This window comes from Acomys russatus, chromosome 24 (assembly GCF_903995435.1).
Source record: "Acomys russatus chromosome 24, mAcoRus1.1, whole genome shotgun sequence".
In the NCBI taxonomy this organism is placed as follows: domain Eukaryota; kingdom Metazoa; phylum Chordata; class Mammalia; order Rodentia; family Muridae; genus Acomys; species Acomys russatus.
The window spans coordinates 11,945,766-11,962,820 of NC_067160.1; the positions used below are offsets into that span (position 1 = coordinate 11,945,766).

Here is a 17,055-nt window from a genome sequence, read left to right on the forward strand (position 1 = left end):
CAAGACAGAGTTTCTCTGTTTTAGCTCTGGCTTCCCTAAAACTCACTCTGTAGACCAGGCTGGCCTTGAATTCACAGAGATCTGCCTGCCTCTGCCTCCCTGAGTGCTGGGGTTAAAGGCGTGCATCATCATTGTCTGGCTTAAAATGAAAAGTAAGTTGGTTTTGAATTTTTTAAAAAGATTTATTTATTTTTATGTGCATTGGTGTTCTGCCTACATGTCCAGGTGAGCGTGTTGGGTCCCCTGAAACTGTAGTTACAGACAATTGTGAGCTGCCATGTGGATGCTGTTGAGAACTGAACCCGGGTCCTCTGGAAGAGCAAACAATGCTCTTAACCACTGAGACACCTCTGCAGCAGGAATATTTATTTTTAACAAGCCTCTTGGGTGATCTTACCACAGATACTCAAAACCGCACTTTGAAATTTTCTGCTGTGGAATTAGGAGCTGGGGGAACAGAGCAGACAGGAAACGCTTCTGGGGTGAGCAGAGTGAAGGAGCAGTGTCACCTGGCCAGCTGACAGGAGCGTACCCAAACAGGGTCTTCAAGTGTGTTGCATAGCAGTGTAGAAAAACCAATGTCAAGGGTCAAGCTTACGTCTCCATGGTCTACGGTCTACAGCTCCAGAAAATGCCTTACAGATGCGCTCACTTGGGGCCAGAGAGCTCAGAGGTTAAGAGAGCTTGCTGCAGTTGGGTGTGGTGGCGCTCTCACCTTTAATCCCAGCAGAGGCAGGCAGATCTCTGTGAGTTCGAGGCCAGCCTGGTCTACAAAGCGAGTCTAGGTCAGCCGAGGCTAACACAGAGAAAGCCTGTCTCAAAAAACAAAAACAAAAGAATGCTTGCTGCTTTTGTAGGCCTGAGTTCAGCTCCCATGACTCACGTTGAACAACTGACAGTGGCCTGTAATTCCAGCTTCGGAGGATCTAATTCCTTTTTCTGGCTTCCTTGGGCACCACACACCCATGTGCGCTTCTATGTACACAGACACAAGTATATTCGTCGGTAATGAATAACACAAAGAAGTAAATCTTGAAGAAGTGGTCATCAGGAAACTCACGAGTTTTCCTAGGCAGTTAGTCTTTTCTGATGACTGACCACATTCTGCTGGTTATTCCCTTAGCTCGCCTCCAATGGGTAGGAAGTAAACTGTGTTTCCTCTGCTCCTCAGCAAAGTTAGACAGAGAGGGCTGAGGATGGGGCCTTCAACTTCTCCCAAGTTATCTGGAAGGAGCGTTTGACCCTCAGAGATCCAGAAGGGGTGAAATGGACATTGGCCTAACTTACACTCTTCCACAGTGTAAGAGGGCAAAGCTAAAAGATACCTTAGATGTGGACTGGGTTAAACCCTTGGTTTTAGGGAGGACGTTACTTTACTCAGGAGCTGAAAGAGAATGCCATCCTACCAAAAATGATAGTGGTGTGCTTTCCAGTCCATTGTCTTCCTACAGTCTGGACAAAGGAAGAGCTAAGACAGCCATCTCTTCACACTGGCACTACGGCACCCTCGATCCTGACCAGGCAGAATAGTGGCAAAGGAGATGTCCTCGTTTCTGGGAGAGCTTCTCTCCCTTTGAGACATATTTGCTAACCCTGTGTCTTAGACTTATGTAGTCTACCCTGAATCTCCAACAAGAGTAGGCAGAAATGAATCTGCAAGGGATCCTCAAGTTTCACTTAGAGGTTGACTATCATCAGAACCCTGGAAGAACCACAAGAAATGACCCTAAGTGGATTCCATTGGGTAGAGCGAGTACAAACAGGAACAAACATAAGGTGGCCTGTCTTGGCCTGCAGTAATGACTCAGATGTTAAGAGCACTGACTGCTTTTCCAGAGGTCCTGAGTTCAACTCCCAGCAACCACATGGTGACTCACAACCATCTATAATGTAATCTGATGCCCTCTTCTGTCCTGCAGGCATACATGCAGGCAGAACACTGTATACCTAAAAATAAATAAATCTAAAAAAAAAAAAAAAAAAAAAATGGCCTGTCTTTGCTTTAAAGTTCCTATTAGAATGTTTTAACCCTTTGTCATATGCTATGAATTTTCTTAGCAAAAGGGTTGGAGTGTGTTTGGTGGTAGAATGCTTGTCCAGGACGGGAAAAAATTATTCTCACCATGCCATTCTCCATGGCATTATTTGTTTGACATGTAGAAGATGGGTTGCTATATTTTCAAATCTATTTCTGGCTTTGTCTTTTGTACAGTATTTGTGAAAAGCCTTCCACTCTCTTCTGTTGTATTCATATTTTTAAAAGGTGTGTGTTACCACACACGGTTTTTTAGGATTTATTTTTATTATTTTACATGTTTATATGCCATTTGTATGTTTGGTGTCCAAGAGGGTTGTAAGCCTCCACATGGGTGCTGGGAATTGAACCCCAGTCTTTTTGTTTTTGTTTTTTCTTTTTGTTTTGTTGTTTTTGTTTTTTGTTTGTTTGTTTGGTTTTCGAGACAAGGTTTCTCTGTATTAGCCTGGCTGTCCTGGACTCACTTTGTAGACCAGGCAGGCCTCGAACTCACAGTGATCCACCTGCCTCTGCCTCCTGAGTGCTGGGATTAAAGGCGTGCACCACCACGCCCAGCCCAGTCTTTTGGAAGAACAAGTGCCCTCAAACACTAGGCTAACTCTCTATGCCTTGTAGTCCTATTTTTAAAAGATATGAATACACAAAAACATATACCAATTTGATATGTATGTATTAACCACTTATAATTTGTTGCATAATGTGTTTGTATGCATATAGATCTTCTGTCTGTCTATATATCTGTTTACCACGTGGGCACAGTGCCCACAAAGCCTAGAACAGGGGCATCATATCCCCTGCAACTGCAGACACAGTTGTTAAGTGCTGTGTGGGTGCTGGGAATCAAATGCAGATGCTTTGGGAAAGCAGCCAGTGCGCTTAACTGGTGAGCCATCTCTCAGCTCCTAATTCATTGCTTTGACAGTTGAGATGTAGCTCAGTGGTATTGAGTTTTGCCTGGCATTCACAAGGCCCTGAGGCTCCATACCCAGCACCTATTATAATAGTAATTATTATTTTTATCATTATTTTCTAAATAAGTAATTTGTTTTTTAATTCTTTTTTTTTGTGTGTGTGTGTGTGTTTTGAGACAGGGTTTCTCTGTGTAGCCCAGATGTCCTGTAGACCAGGCTGGCCTCACAGGCCTGCCTCTGTCTCCCTGAGTGCTGGGATTGAAGGCATGCGCCACCACTACCTCGGCTAATTGCTTTCTTTTTTAAATTGACAATTGTCAGGCTCATTCAAAGGAGAATACAGTGAAGTCTTTCTTCTACCCCTGTCCCCAGGCATCGGGTCCCTCGTCACATAAGCAAACAATTTTATTCATTTCATGAATATTTTTTCCGAGGCACGTTTTTAAAACTTTGCTTGTTATTTTATATGCGTTGTATGAGGGTGTCAGACCTTGGAGTTAGAGACAGTTATGGGAGTTGAACTCATGTTCTTTGGGAGAGTAGCCAGTGCTCTTAACCACTGAGCCATCTCTCCAGCCCCTCAGAGGCACTTTATACACGAACAGTTCATGTCTCACCACACCTTTAACCCAATGGTGTCCTGTTGGACAGGCTCTGTGACACTTGTGCTTTTTCCTCTATTGTATCTTAAGATCTTTCCGTACAAAGTCCACACGGAGCATCCCCGCCAACTTTTGAAACTTTATACTGTTTTACTGTGCACTGTGTAAGTTGATTTTGCTAAAAAAAAAAAAAAAAAAAAAAAGAATATACATATACAATTTTTACCCATTAAGAAATTTCTTGAAGGTGGGTGGTCGTAGTGCATGGCTTTAATCTCAGCATTGGGGAGGCAGAGGCAGAGGCAGAGGCAGGTGGATCTCTATGAGTTCGAGACCAGCCTGGTCTACAGGGTGAGTTCCAAGAAACCGGGGCTACACAGAGAAACCCTGTAATGGACCAAAAAAACAAACAAACAAACAAACAAAAAAACAAAAACAAAAACAACAACAACAAAAACTTGAATACTGAGTCAAAGTGTGTATGCACCGACATCTTTAATGAATTTTGCTAAGTTTCTCTTTATAAAAGGGAAGCAAGGCCGGCCGTAGTGGCTGGATCAGGCATTTAATCACAGCACTTAGGAGCCAGAGGCAGATGGATTTCTGTGAGTTCGAAGACAGCCTGGTCTACAAAAGGAATCTAGGACAGCCAGGACTACACAGAGAAATCCTGTCTCAAAAACACACAAACAAAAAAAAAAAAATTAAGCAACAAAAGTGAAACAATGTAGAGAGAGGTGTGATTGCTGCACGTGGCTGTAACTCCAGCTCTCAAGAAGAAGCATCCAGAGTGCAATCCAGAGGCTCCGAGGTTAAGAGCACCTGCCTCCTGTGAGTTCGAGGCCAGCCTGGTCTACAAAGTGGGTCCAGGACAGCCAGGGCTACACAGAGAAACCCTGTCTCCAAAAACAAAACAAAACAAACAAACTAAACACCAAAAACAAAAGGCCCCTGTCTCTGGTCTTCCAGAGGGCCTGGGTTTCGGTTTGATTCCTAGCACCCGCGTGGCAGTCAGCAACTGTCTGTAACTCCACTTCCAGGAGATTCAAACCTTTTTATGAAATTCTTAGACACCAAGCACGTGGTGCACATGTCTACAGTCAAACAAGTGTCATACACGTAACATAAAATAAATCTTTTTTAAAAGAAAGAGTACAAAGCACGGTCTGAGCAAGACCCTGTCTCAAACAAAACAAAAACTCACCTTATATTTCAGTAAGTAACTAACTGATCAGAGTTCCTGTCTCCTTATGTCCTTACCAAATCGTCGGGATATGAAAGGCTTGGCTTTTTTTTTTTTTTAATCTGATAAGTAGAAAATTTCATCTTTTATTTACCATTACAGCACCCCACAAAGTGTCATTTTTCCCCTCTTATCTCATCTGTTTCACAGATGATAACTAGTACAGAAAAGACAAGCAACTTGTAGCCACATCCCTGTGAATGGCCAAGGTCAGATGCCCAAAGCTTTTCCTGTGTTGTACTGTTCCTCACAAAACATATGGCACCTTAGCATCCTCCGATAGACACGGTATTGAACACACACACACACACACACACACACACACTTTTTGAAGTCTGCTAAGAGACCTCCTCTTTAGTGGTCTGATCCCAAGACCACATTTCTATGTGAATTCTCCAGAGAGCACCCCACTGGAAGCAGGGGCCTTTGATTAGTAATCTGATCTGACCTCGCCCTAACCATTAGCTTAGATTCAATATCAGGGAAGCAGTAGGGTGTTGGTGTTTCTAATTTCCCTGGGACTTATTTCTCTGTGGCCACCCAGGACCTGAGTATTGATCAGGAGGATGAGGGTGGGCATATGTTTCCCCTAGGTTTTAGCTTTATAGAGAACATTTGCTTGGGTCTGGGGGAAGGTAGCAATTCTAACACACACACACACACACACACACACACACACACACACACACACACCCTTACATCTATGAGGTAGATATCTTTATTGATGCCTGTTTCATTGATGAACGTGAAGTGGAAAACACTGCAGAGCTGAACTGAGCACAGGAGAGTCCTTCCCTTGTATTGTCTTTCTCCTCCTCTACTCATTGGAATCAATGGCCTGACTCCCACTCAGGCCCTCAAAACAGGAAGTTAGGAAGTATTGCCTCAGCTCTTCTTTTACTCACCCAGCTTATTGCCAAGTCCTGTCTGTCCAAGCTCTTAAATGCCTTTTCTTCTCAACCTGGTTGTTACTTTCTCTAAACCTAATACCTCCTTTCTCCAGTTAGATACAGTGTCCCCAGTCAGGTAAGGAACCTCTCCTCCCAGCTTAATACCTGATTCAGCAGCTGCTGCTGCCAGGAGAGGTCCAGACTTCTTTCTTCAAACCTTGTAGAAACTTTCTTCCCACTCCTGGTGCCCTACTCCAAACAATTCTTGCTTTTTCTTTCTCTTTTCTTTCTTTCTTTCTTTTCTTTTTTTTCTTTTTTTTTTTTTTTGCACAAGTTGCTTTCTCTGCCTGCCATGTCCTTTCTTCATTGACCTGAAAAACTCTAACCTCTTCAAGAACCCAAAATACTGTAGTGGTTTGACACTACAGTGTTTTCAGGAGGATCTCTCTCCCTCACTAGATTGAAGGCACAGACTGTTAGTATCCCATAGCACAGCCTAGTGCACACAGGAACTGCTCAGTGGTCTTGATGGATGATCAGGAGGAAGGAACAAACTAAAACAAGAACAGCAGGATTAGTATTTTGGGTTTTTTTTGTGGGGGTTTTTGTTGTTGTTGTTGTTGTTTGTTTTTGTTTTTGTTCTTGGAATAGTATTTTTATTGCTTAGTGGGTTGAGGCTTAACTGCCTCACTTTCTGCCTGAAGCAAACTGGTAGTAGGACATTTTTCCAAAATAACCTAATTTCCACCCAAAATAATGAAGCAAAGAAGGAGCCTGGGGGAATGGAGGACAATGCTGAGACTTTGATGAGGACTAAGCAATGCAGCTCACCCAACTGAAGAAACATTTCAGCCAGTGCCACCAGAGAAAAGAGCACAAGGGGCACTAGGCCAACGCTTTGGGACTTTACAGAGAGCACTTGCCACTCCAGAAGTCATATAGGAATGTGTCACCACCTACTCCACCCAGACCCACCTGTTGCAACCAACTCCAAGATACACGACCTTCCCTAGAAACTTCCAAGCTTCCCTTTATGGTTTTACTAAAATGAACCCTCCAAAGAGCTGATGTAAAAACACTTGAGTCTTGATACATTAAACGAGAAAGAAACATACTTTTATTGTAACTTTAAATGGCATTCAAGTTTACTCCAAGTTCAATAGCAGCCTTGACCTAACCTACTTACTCCCACGCATGGAGGCCCTGCAGGCTGACTTGGGGTCAATAAGAAACCTTGATTCATTGGAAATTTTCTAGTCCTGCCTTCAGATTCTCTCTCTAGGAATAGAGCCGCCTATGTTGAGTGTCACTGGTGTAGGCGGGGAAATGTTGGGTCACAATAGGTCAGAGGCTAGCGGGGGGCGGGGGCGGGTTGTCTTGACGCGAAGAATTTCGAGGTCCTTGCTAGTGGGCTGCTCTTAGAGCTCTGGAGGGAGTGGTGGCCCTCCCCTCCGGTGCCGCGCAGAGACGTCCCCGACCCGACCCTCAGGCGTGTCTGGAGCGCTGTCCTCGCTGCTGGTGACCCAGTGTGGGGCTGTTTGTCGCGCTCACCCAGAGCGCCAGCGTCTCCTCCGCTTGCGGTTTTTGGTCGGCTCCCAGCTGGCCCAGACTTGCTCCAAAGTAGGAGGAACCGCTGTCGAGCAAAAAGTGCACAACAGGTGATTGATGAACTCTTAATAGGACTAACCTTTCCCGCCCCCCACCCCCACCCCAGACACACACAGAGGAGCCCCACTCCTCATCCCGCCTACAGGGCGGGCTCAGAGGACGCGGTCGCCAGCCGGTAGGGTGATTAACTCACCGTTTGTCCCGGTGGATGCGGGAACACCGGACAGCGGCGGTAGCCGGGTCAGCGGCCGCTTCTCGTGGCGGCGCGGACCAAGCGAGCTTTGTGTTGAGCGCCCGACCTCCCGGGCAGGCGGCGACTATTGTTCTCGCGGGCGACTGGGACTCTGAGACTGGAAACCATACCAGCCTCCTGCTTACAGTGACCCTAGGTCCGGGGTCCCGAGTCGAAGCTTCCTTTGTGTTCCCTGCCAGGCGCAGGGTTGGCGTCGGCGCTGCTCCAAGGAATGGCGTACGGGAGTGAGGGACACTGGGACCAACTCCCCAGAGCTCTCCTGGTGTGACCCACTTTACTGAGCGGCTCTGGGAAGGAGGCGGGGAGGGCTACTGTACTTGCAGGCCAAGGCTGTGAACAATAGAGCCATTAAAGGATCTTCCAGCCTCGCTTCTTTCAGAAAGGGTCTTGTCCACAGCCCTCCCAGCCTGGGTTAAGGCTCTGCTCCCGTGGTCCATCAGCTATGTATCTGTACCAAAATTCTCCGTGAATCCTGCCTCATAAGAGGGTTTCCTCTTTCTCTGGTCCTCTCTAATGCTAAAACCCACTTTGGTGATTTTTCCAGACCTTGTTGAAAAATGAGCCAGAACTAGCCAAAGGACCCAGTCAAGATAGTTCGCCATAGGCTGTGGGTACAGCTTAGGATAGAGTACGTATTTACCATCCACCATCCACCATAATTACTTACCATCAATTCAACTCCTAGGTTGGTTTTTTTTTTTTATTAATTATCACATGATGTAGAACAAGAAGACACGTGCAATGGCTCCCACCCCTCAGACTGGAGTGGATGGGGTGGCATGGTGGCACCCTTGTGCCTTGGACCTTCCACCTTGGGGGAAGTCTGTTCGGTTTGCTTCACCCTGGGCCTGACCTAAAATGGATTGTCTTTGAACTTTGCAACTTGACAAGCAAGATGCCAGACCTGAGGGAAATGTTTAGGAAAGGGCTTCAGGCCAAGTTTATAAATCCAGTTGACACCGACCTTGGACCCCAAAGGTAAGAACATTTGTAGTGGAGTAGGAAACAAGGGTAACAATGAGGCATAAGCGATGGCCCTCTCCAGTCACCTGCTTCCCTCAGCCCTAACACGGCTTTTTTTTTTTCCTTAGCACTTGTACAGAGGAGGATGCAAGTGGGTATATGTTTGAATAACAAAGAAGTTAATTCTTCCTTCTAATAACAACTGTTCCCCTTATTTGATTCCCCCCCCGGGGGGGTGTACAAGCTTGTTTACACCTTCAATATTCAAAGGATTGTCACAGAGGGCAGAGGATTCACTTTTTTTTTAACTGTCCATTCCAGACCTTCTGAGAGAAAAATCTAAAAGAGCTAGCCTTCAAAGATGTGGGTTAGATAAGGCTGGACGGGGACAGCTCAGTCTCCACTGGCTAAGTGTCCCAATACCCAAAGGTCTGTTGGCCCAGGTTCTAAATATATCCTGCCTGGGAAATTGCAATGCCCAAGAGTGATGAGAAAAAAATAACTGGGGTGGGGGTGTGGGGGAAGGTAATGGGCTTCCTGCCTCTCACATACTTATAAACTTGTGTTATTTTCTTTAAGTTTCTCAAAGAAGGACCAAAGTTTTGTCAAGAACTCGCAAATGAAGAGGATTTTCCTAGACCTGTAAACCGAGATTTCCCAATTCTTGACTTCGGAAGGAAATTTTAACCAAATTCTCCTGGAAAAGTCAAAACAGACCTGTGACAATCCTTTGAATATTGAAGGTGTAAACAAGCTTGTACACACCCCTGGGGGGGGGGCGGACTCAAATAAGGAGAGCAGTTGTTATTGGAAGAATTAACTTCTTTGTTATTCAAACATACACCCACTTCCAGCGTCCTCTTTACAGGTGCTAATGAAAAAAACCTCGACAGTTGGGGGGCCTGGCCTTCCAAGCCTACGGGCTGAGAAGAGCTCTCCACTCAAGGGCCTTTGGGGTGGTATAGAGTGTGGGGAGGAGGGATGGTAGCTAGTGCAGGAAATCACTGTCTTTTAGTAGTTCTTATAGACAGAAATTGGAAAACTCTTGTTCAGCGAGGTTAGCGGCCTCTGGGGCCTCAGAAACCAATTTTGCTCGCTGATAGAGGGATTGGGCTTTGGGGTTGGACCAAAGGGGGGAGTACCAGCTGCATGCTCCTCCCCTGTCTCCCATCTGAAAGCCTGTACAAAGAAATGGATGGCTAACTTCGCGACTCCATCAGAGGTGGGTTTTGTTCTGTCAGGTCCCTGGATGAGGTTCTGGTCGGAGAGCCAGAAGGCAGGGTGTCTATTTGATCCTCCTCTCTTGCATCCTTACCAGTGGTCCAGGCTACTCCTCTCCAGGGCTTTCCACAGCAACCTCCTACCCCCGAGGCCAGCTCAGTTGGGTCTAAGCATTCCACTCCAGAATAGATCTTGAGGTTTCCTGGGATGCAAGGAAAACTTTCCCTCTTCCTCCACCCCCACCTCTGTTTTGCAGCAGGACCACACCTCTACCGTCATCCTACTTTAATCCACATTTGATGGCCTGGGCTGAAAACCCTGAACAACCAGGAATGCCCAAACGACTACCACCCGTAAACCCAGGCTCAAGGACCTGATCTCTTTCTCTTTCCTTCAGATCTGATGTTCTTCTAATCTAACGGGGATCCACACACAACCTTCCCAACCCCCAACCCCCACATGCCCCCAAAGCTAAGGGGAAACAGAAGGGCTGGCCAAGGCTAAAACTAAGCCACCCCTCCCCTTCAGTAAAAGAGGAAGACCTCCCAAGACCAACACCCGCCCCCAGAAGAGGCCAGGGTGTCCCTCCCTTCTGCCATAGCCCCCTGCTGTGGGTAAGACCTTCTCTGCAGAGGACCAGAAAGAAAGCCGCTGGCACAAAGGCACGTGGGCTTCGGGTAGACCCCATCCTCAACCGGACAGTGAGGTTTCAGTGCTCCACTGCCCCAGAGCATGTGTCTAGGGTGAAAGACAAGCTAGGGCTACGATTCCCTTCCCTTGCCATCTTCCACCACGTCTTGCCACGAGCCTTGAAGCGAAAGCCGAGGCCTAAGACCCGGACGCCATTGCCGGCCAGGCTCCCCTCCCCCACGCTTCTTTCTTTGCTTCTCTGAGACCCAGGAGGGAGGAGGCTGCAGGCGCCTCCGCGGATAGAGCTGCTATTGTGACCTTCCTAGGCTGAGCGGGAACCCAGCGGAGTGTGTACTGCCCGCGGTGCCGGGGGGAGGAGGTGACTGTGTGCAAACCTCGGGTGCAGAAGGGGTGGCACCGGGAAATAAATAAAGGCTTGCAACCTCGGGCAGTTGGGCCCTTCAGAGAGCGTTTGGTTGTGTTTAGATTTCGGTGCTTCCTAATACTAATTGCAAGCTCAAGAGGAGCGGAATTTATGGCGAAGGCCAAGGCGGCTTGTTTATAATTTATGAAGTTTTAAATGGTTGTGCCGCGGGCCCAGCTCTCTCGGGCGGGCGGCCGCGTGGGAGTGCGCCCTCCCAGAACTCGCCGCCGCCCCCACCCACCCTAGGAGTGAGTGTGCCCATCACGTGACTTACGTTAGAGGCATGAAAGAACCAAGCAATTCTCTGAAGTATCCAGAACTTCAGGAGGTGGCAGAAGGCGGCCGAGTTGGTCGAAGCGGCCCCTCCCCCCTCTTCCAATATCCTCACTCCACAGCTGGGCCTGTGCGGCTGCGGCTGCCTAGAGTGGGAGCCCCCAACCTGACACTTCCTTAGAGCTTATGTGTGAGAGGAAGCTGATGTCAGCCGGGCTAGACACTGTTTAAAGTCTAATCCATGAAACCCTAAGCCACAGATGACACTTGGGGTTTTGCAGACACCCGCAGACTCAGCAGATACTCTTGCGGTAACACACCGCGCTGGGAAACGCCTGGAGCCGTGATGCATTATGTATTTTTTATTATTATTTATGGTATGAAGAAGAGATGAGAGAAGCCGGATTGAATCTAAACAGCCTGACAATTCATCTATTTACTATTTAGCCAGTTAAGAAAGGTGGCTGTGATCCCGACAAGGCAGCTAGTTCTTCTTTGATTTCCTTAATAGCCTAAAAATAATTTCTTACAATTATAAATTCTGCCTATGAATGCAAGTTCCCGAGAAAACAATGTTAAGCCTTAAGAGTGGGTAAAATATGCCTTCAATTGAAGTCATTTATTCTGTTGATACAATTCTACAACATATATACTTTATACTTGCTCAGATAGTCAAATTTAGCTAAAGGATATCCCCTCCCACCCCCAGCCTAACATGCCATTTTTTTAAAACAGCACAAAGGAACAAGGAAACTAAATATTATTTTGAGCCATCATTACTGAGCAAAACACAAACATCCGAGTAGAAAACATTGCTGCTCCACTAGAGAAGTAGAAGTTATTTCCACACAATAGGAATTCCACCTCGTGTCACCAGGCTGGTAGTGGGAGTTGCATATTTGCCAAGCCAAATAGAGATGTGTGGGCGAACTTTGCTGAAATACAAAATAACTGAACCTTGCCTGAAGGCCTTTATTCCAAGTGCCCCCTTTTGTAGAAGTGGGTGTAAGTGCCCGACCCTAGCTAGAGCCACACTAATATTTACAAAACGATTATAAATTCTGTAGACTTTTTGCCCATTTTGCACAAAGAAACAAGAGTAAACAAGGTGTTTATACGTGTTATATTCCATTAATGAAACTTTTATTATTTTACATTATGGAGGATGTTTGTTTTCTTTAGATGTGAACTACTGACCATTACAAAGGAAAAATTCGAGAGCATTTCCTAGAGAAAAAAAGACTGGGTGCTTGCCTCTACATGATCATTTCTGTTTATAATGCCGCACCTTAGCTTTCCTAGCTTCATTTTTCCTGTTTCTCTTACGCTTTTTCTTTGATTGTCAGGGTTTTTTCCAAAGTCTAATTTTTTTATTATTTAATGCAAAAAATTGACACCCTCCCCCATGTGACGATCATGTAACAGAAAGAAGTAAAAGGAGCCCTGCAGGTGCTGCTTCGTCAAAGCCCTATTGCAACCCACCCCACTTAGACTAGTTCCAGGTTTGTGTCCTTTAATCATTGCCACTTAATCTTAATAGCTCTAATGTAATCAAATTTCTCCATGTCAATTTGTACAATAGGCTCCAAATAAATAAAATATTTTGGAGGGTTCTCTTTTGGGGGGGGGTCTTACAAGCGGGATAAAGGCAGAGTGATATCTGCCTGCAAACGTGTGTGATTAACACAGGTACACTTCCAACTGAGAAAAAAAATTTTTTATTCTAAATGTTTGTTCAAATAGTACCAGACAATTTGAAATCAATAAGCTGTGTCGAGTGGTGAGGGCTTCGGCTGTTGAGAAATGACTAGCGTGAGCCACCGGGCTGCTTGACTCTACCCATGAAGGACCATTTGTGTTCTCAATCCTTTATATCAACTACAAACACCAGCCACGGTTACAACTGTTCAAAACTACTTTCTCAACTAGTTCAGACCAAGGGGACTAAAGAGGTGAAATGTGGCCCCCAAGGTCTGGGAGCGTGTACCTAGGCCCGGCTGAAGAATTCTACAAATATACATATAAATACATTAAGACGAGGATAAATAATCAGGGAAACGAAATTACTCGCTTCAAATAATAAATACAGATTGTTTTAGTCCGATGCAATCTTTATAGGAGGGGAAGGAGCATTATAAATTATGGTCTCTGAAACTAAGCTAGACGGAAGGGCCAGGCCCCGGATATTCCTGGCTCTAGTCCCTCTTCAGGACACGCCGCCACGGATGGGTCTCGGACTTACCTTAGGGACACCATTACCAGATTAGAGTCCCTCGGTCCGCAGTATATGGCACTGTCAGGTTTACAGGGGAGGATCCTTGCGGCTGATTTATGGCGAGTAACCCGAAGGAGGGGAGGCCCAGTCGCATCACCCTCGGCCGGCCGCTGGAAGCCCAGCACACTTGTGAGGCTTCGGCCAGGCCAGATAGATCGGGGAGGGGGGTCCTCCGAGCTGCCCCTCGGGCCCCGCCCCACCACCACCCCTGCCACCAAAACCAGCTAGGTAATTGCGCCAGGCCGGCGGTAACCGCTACAGATGTGTTAGTTTGGGGGCCTCGGACAGGCGTCCCTGAGAGGAGTGGTGAGCCGAGAGATCTGTGTAGGTGGGATGAGGGTCGCACGGTCCGTGGTGATGATTGCCAGGGATTTGCGCGGCGCAGCTGTAGTCCACGCTGGCCGAAGACGGGTGCGAGAGGTGGCCCAGATTGAAAACCGGCCCCGACGCGGGCGCCATGGAGTCGACGAAGTTGCCACCCACGTACACGGGGCTGCCCTGCAGGTTGGCGCTGGCGAAGCCCCCGCCGTTGCTCGCCATGGGGTGGGGCTCGAACTCGGGGGCTGCGTAGCGCTTCTGCTGTGGCAGGCAGCTGCTGAGAGGCGCCGTGTAGGCGGCCAGGCCGTACATATTGGGCTGCGATTTGGCGAAAGCGGGCGGTGAGGGTGCGTCGTAGGCTAGGCCGGGTACCGGCGGCAACTGGCCCGAGTAGGCCACGTGGCCCGCCGCTCCTCCAAGAGGTGGGCTGCGCTCCGGGGACTGGCCTGCTGGAGAATGAAGGATGCCCTTGGCCTTCTGGTCCTTCTTGTACTTCATGCGACGGTTCTGGAACCAGATCTTGATCTGGCGTTCGGTGAGGTTCAGCAGGTTGGCCATCTCCACGCGGCGCGGCCGGCACAGGTAGCGGTTGAAGTGGAACTCCTTCTCCAGCTCCACCAGCTGGGCGCTCGTGTACGCGGTGCGCACCCTCTTGGATGCCGGGCCCGGTGGACTCTTATCTTCGCAGTTATCTCCTGGGCAAGGAGGGAGACATAGAGGGTGCTGAGCGAGGAGTAAGGAACCTCAGAATGGATAGAGGTGCTTCTCTGTCTCTATTTTCCTCCTCTCCTCTCACCTCCACTCCCCAGTCTAGAGTAAAGTAGGGGGTTTTTGTTTGTTTGTTTGATTGTTTGTTTGTTTGTTTTTAAAGAGGCCAAAGTCTGAGGGAGCATTCATTCTACACACTTCTAGGCCTACCTGTCAGTTGTCCCTGTAATCTCTGCCCTCCCTTGCCTTTTCTTTCCCTTCCATCCTAACCCATCTCAACCCAAAGGCCATGAAGGACTTGATTGTGAGGCTAAAAGCAGCTCAGGAGACACTCCCTAGCAAGAGAGACAGACTTCTTTGAGCATCTGTCCCTCCCAACCTCTGCTGCTGGGTACCAGGAATGAGAAGGGATCAGAGGCAGCTCCAGGCCCAGCCTGCCTGGTTTGTTTACAGGCCAAACAGTCCACAGAGCAAAGGAGAGAGCAGGGGTCTTGGCACCTGACTCCAGCCAGATTCACCCAAAAGCAGGGAGGCGAACACACACACACACACACACACACACACACACACACACACACACACACACACACACACACCACGATACTGCCCTTGGCTTTTATGGGATCCCAAGGCCAGGCTGAAAGCATGCTGCATGTGGCAAATGCTAGCAGCAGCAGGCTCAGCACTGGCTTCACCTCCCCTGCCACCCCTAGCAGCTCGTCCACTCCTTCACTGGGAAGACAAATGGATTTCTCCTGGGAGGGAGGGCCTATGCCTGAGCTAGGGAGGGAGGGGCAGAGGAAGGAGCTTTCAGGCAGGAAGACACTTTTCCCCTAGGAGCAACGGCCTGGGGAGCATCAGGCAGCAGAACAGAGACCTGATAACAAATAAAAGCCCAGGCTTCAGACTAGCTCTGGACCTGGAAAATAACCCCCCAGCCCCCCCCCCAACAAGAACACAAAGCAAGAACGTTTCCAGAAGCAAGCAGCCATCTGAGCAATGGAAAGGCATCAGCCCTTCATTGTGACCCTGGTCCTTCAAACTACCAATGGACCAAGAGGAGTCTTTCTCAGCTCTCCCTGTCAAGGGTGAGAAAGGGGCAGCTGCTCTTGTTCCAGATTATTCTGTCCCCCCTAAAAGAAATGTTCTTCCCTGTTATGGATACCCTAGAGGGGCTAAGACTCACAGGTATGCCTTGAAGGCCCTGATGTTGTATTCATTAGATCCAAGTCCACCCCTCGGTGGATCTGGGGATCTGGGGGAAATGAGGATATTGTCACATATCTATTTCAGAGTTCTTTGGAAATTTTAATAAAATAAATGGATAATGTCTATAACATATTTAGGCATGGTTCTTCTTTTTTCTTTTCTTTTCTTTTCTTTCTTTCTTTTTTTTTTTTTTTTTAACTTAGTGTTCTATTTTGAGAATGATCTCTGAATGGGGGGACCAGGAACTAACTATGCTTTTCAGGCTCTCATTGAACTCAAGTTATTCCTGTCTCAGCCTCTAGTGGTGGGATTGTAGATGTACACAACTAAGCCCGGCCTATCTTCGTGTTTGAGGGGCTGCTGGGTAGAAGAGGAAGCTGAGTTATGGTCAGCAGCCTGGAGGGAAAGATAATGGGCCAGTACAAGGAAGACCTTGCTATTAATAAGCATGAGACCAGTCCAGCAATGGCCCCAGCAACGAAAGGGTGCCCTATTTCTGCAAGGCTATGTACCCAATCAAAGTCACTAAAAAGGACAGGCATTTCTACCCAAGTGGGAGTTTGGATGTATTGTTGGTAAGTTTGCCCTTATAGCCCCTTATAGTCTCTTTGCTCCTGGCAATAGGTTCTTGGGGCCCATGAAGGGAGTGATCCAGGGATGATCTGCTCAGAGAGCTACCTGAAGTGGCACAGCTGCTCTTCTGCTTCGAGTTCTGTCGAGACTCTTTCATCCAGGGGAAGATCTGTTTGCTGATGGTGGCTGAAGAGCTAGAGGCATTGGGCCCACCCTTGGTCTTCTTGGCAGGCACTCCACCTCCAGGATTGGTGGGTGAAGATGGGGGCAAGGTAGGTGGTGGAGGAGGGGGTTGTGGTGGCTGCTGTTCTGAGTTCAGACCAGGAGGTTGATTGCCACCACCACCGCCCTGGCTATTCCCAGCCCCAGGCCGCATGCAGCTCCCATGTTCAGTTCCTTTATGGGCTGGGGCTCGGAGAGGTGCAGAGCCCTGGATGGAGCAGGCAGAACCTGGGTAATCACTGTCCAGGGAGTTGGCAGCAGCAGGGGGTGGGTAGGGCTGATGAGGAGGAGCGCTGTAGCCATAAGTGTCGGTGGCTTTGCCATATCCATAGCCTCCAAAGAGTCCCGGGTTCTCATAGTATGCAGCCTTCTGCATGGTGCACTCAGGAAGCTCCAGGGCCTGCTGACCCTGCTCAAATAACATTGACTACCACTGTCTCCTTCACCACCAAGGCCAGTGTCTGCTGAATCTTGAGAGAGCTGGGCCAGTTCCCAGGCTCCAGGTGACCTGCCAAGAAGAAAAGTGAGAGATCCTAGAGGGACTGACACTGGCAAGATCAACCACCACAGAAGGACTAGAGCAGGCTCTTTGGCTTCCCACTCACCTCAAAGTGGAAGGGTGGACAAGGGTTTTTATGAGGCTCAGTCTATATGAACTCCTGAAAAAGTTGGGGAGTTTCTCCTAAATGTAAGGAAA

At 47.9% G+C, this 17,055-nt stretch overlaps 1 protein-coding gene across 1 annotated transcript; it reads right to left on the reverse strand.

Annotated features, from left to right (window-relative positions):
* Positions 1-13,544: 13,544 nt before the first annotated feature.
* Hoxd3 (homeobox D3) lies at positions 13,545-16,782 on the reverse strand. Its single transcript, XM_051167168.1, has 2 exons — positions 16,242-16,782; positions 13,545-14,341 (listed from the first exon to the last, which is right to left on the reverse strand). The coding sequence occupies exons 1-2, from the start codon at positions 16,780-16,782 to the stop codon at positions 13,584-13,586; spliced, it is 1,299 nt and encodes a 432-aa protein (XP_051023125.1). The 3' UTR covers positions 13,545-13,583.
* Between the last annotated feature and the right edge of the window lie 273 nt (positions 16,783-17,055).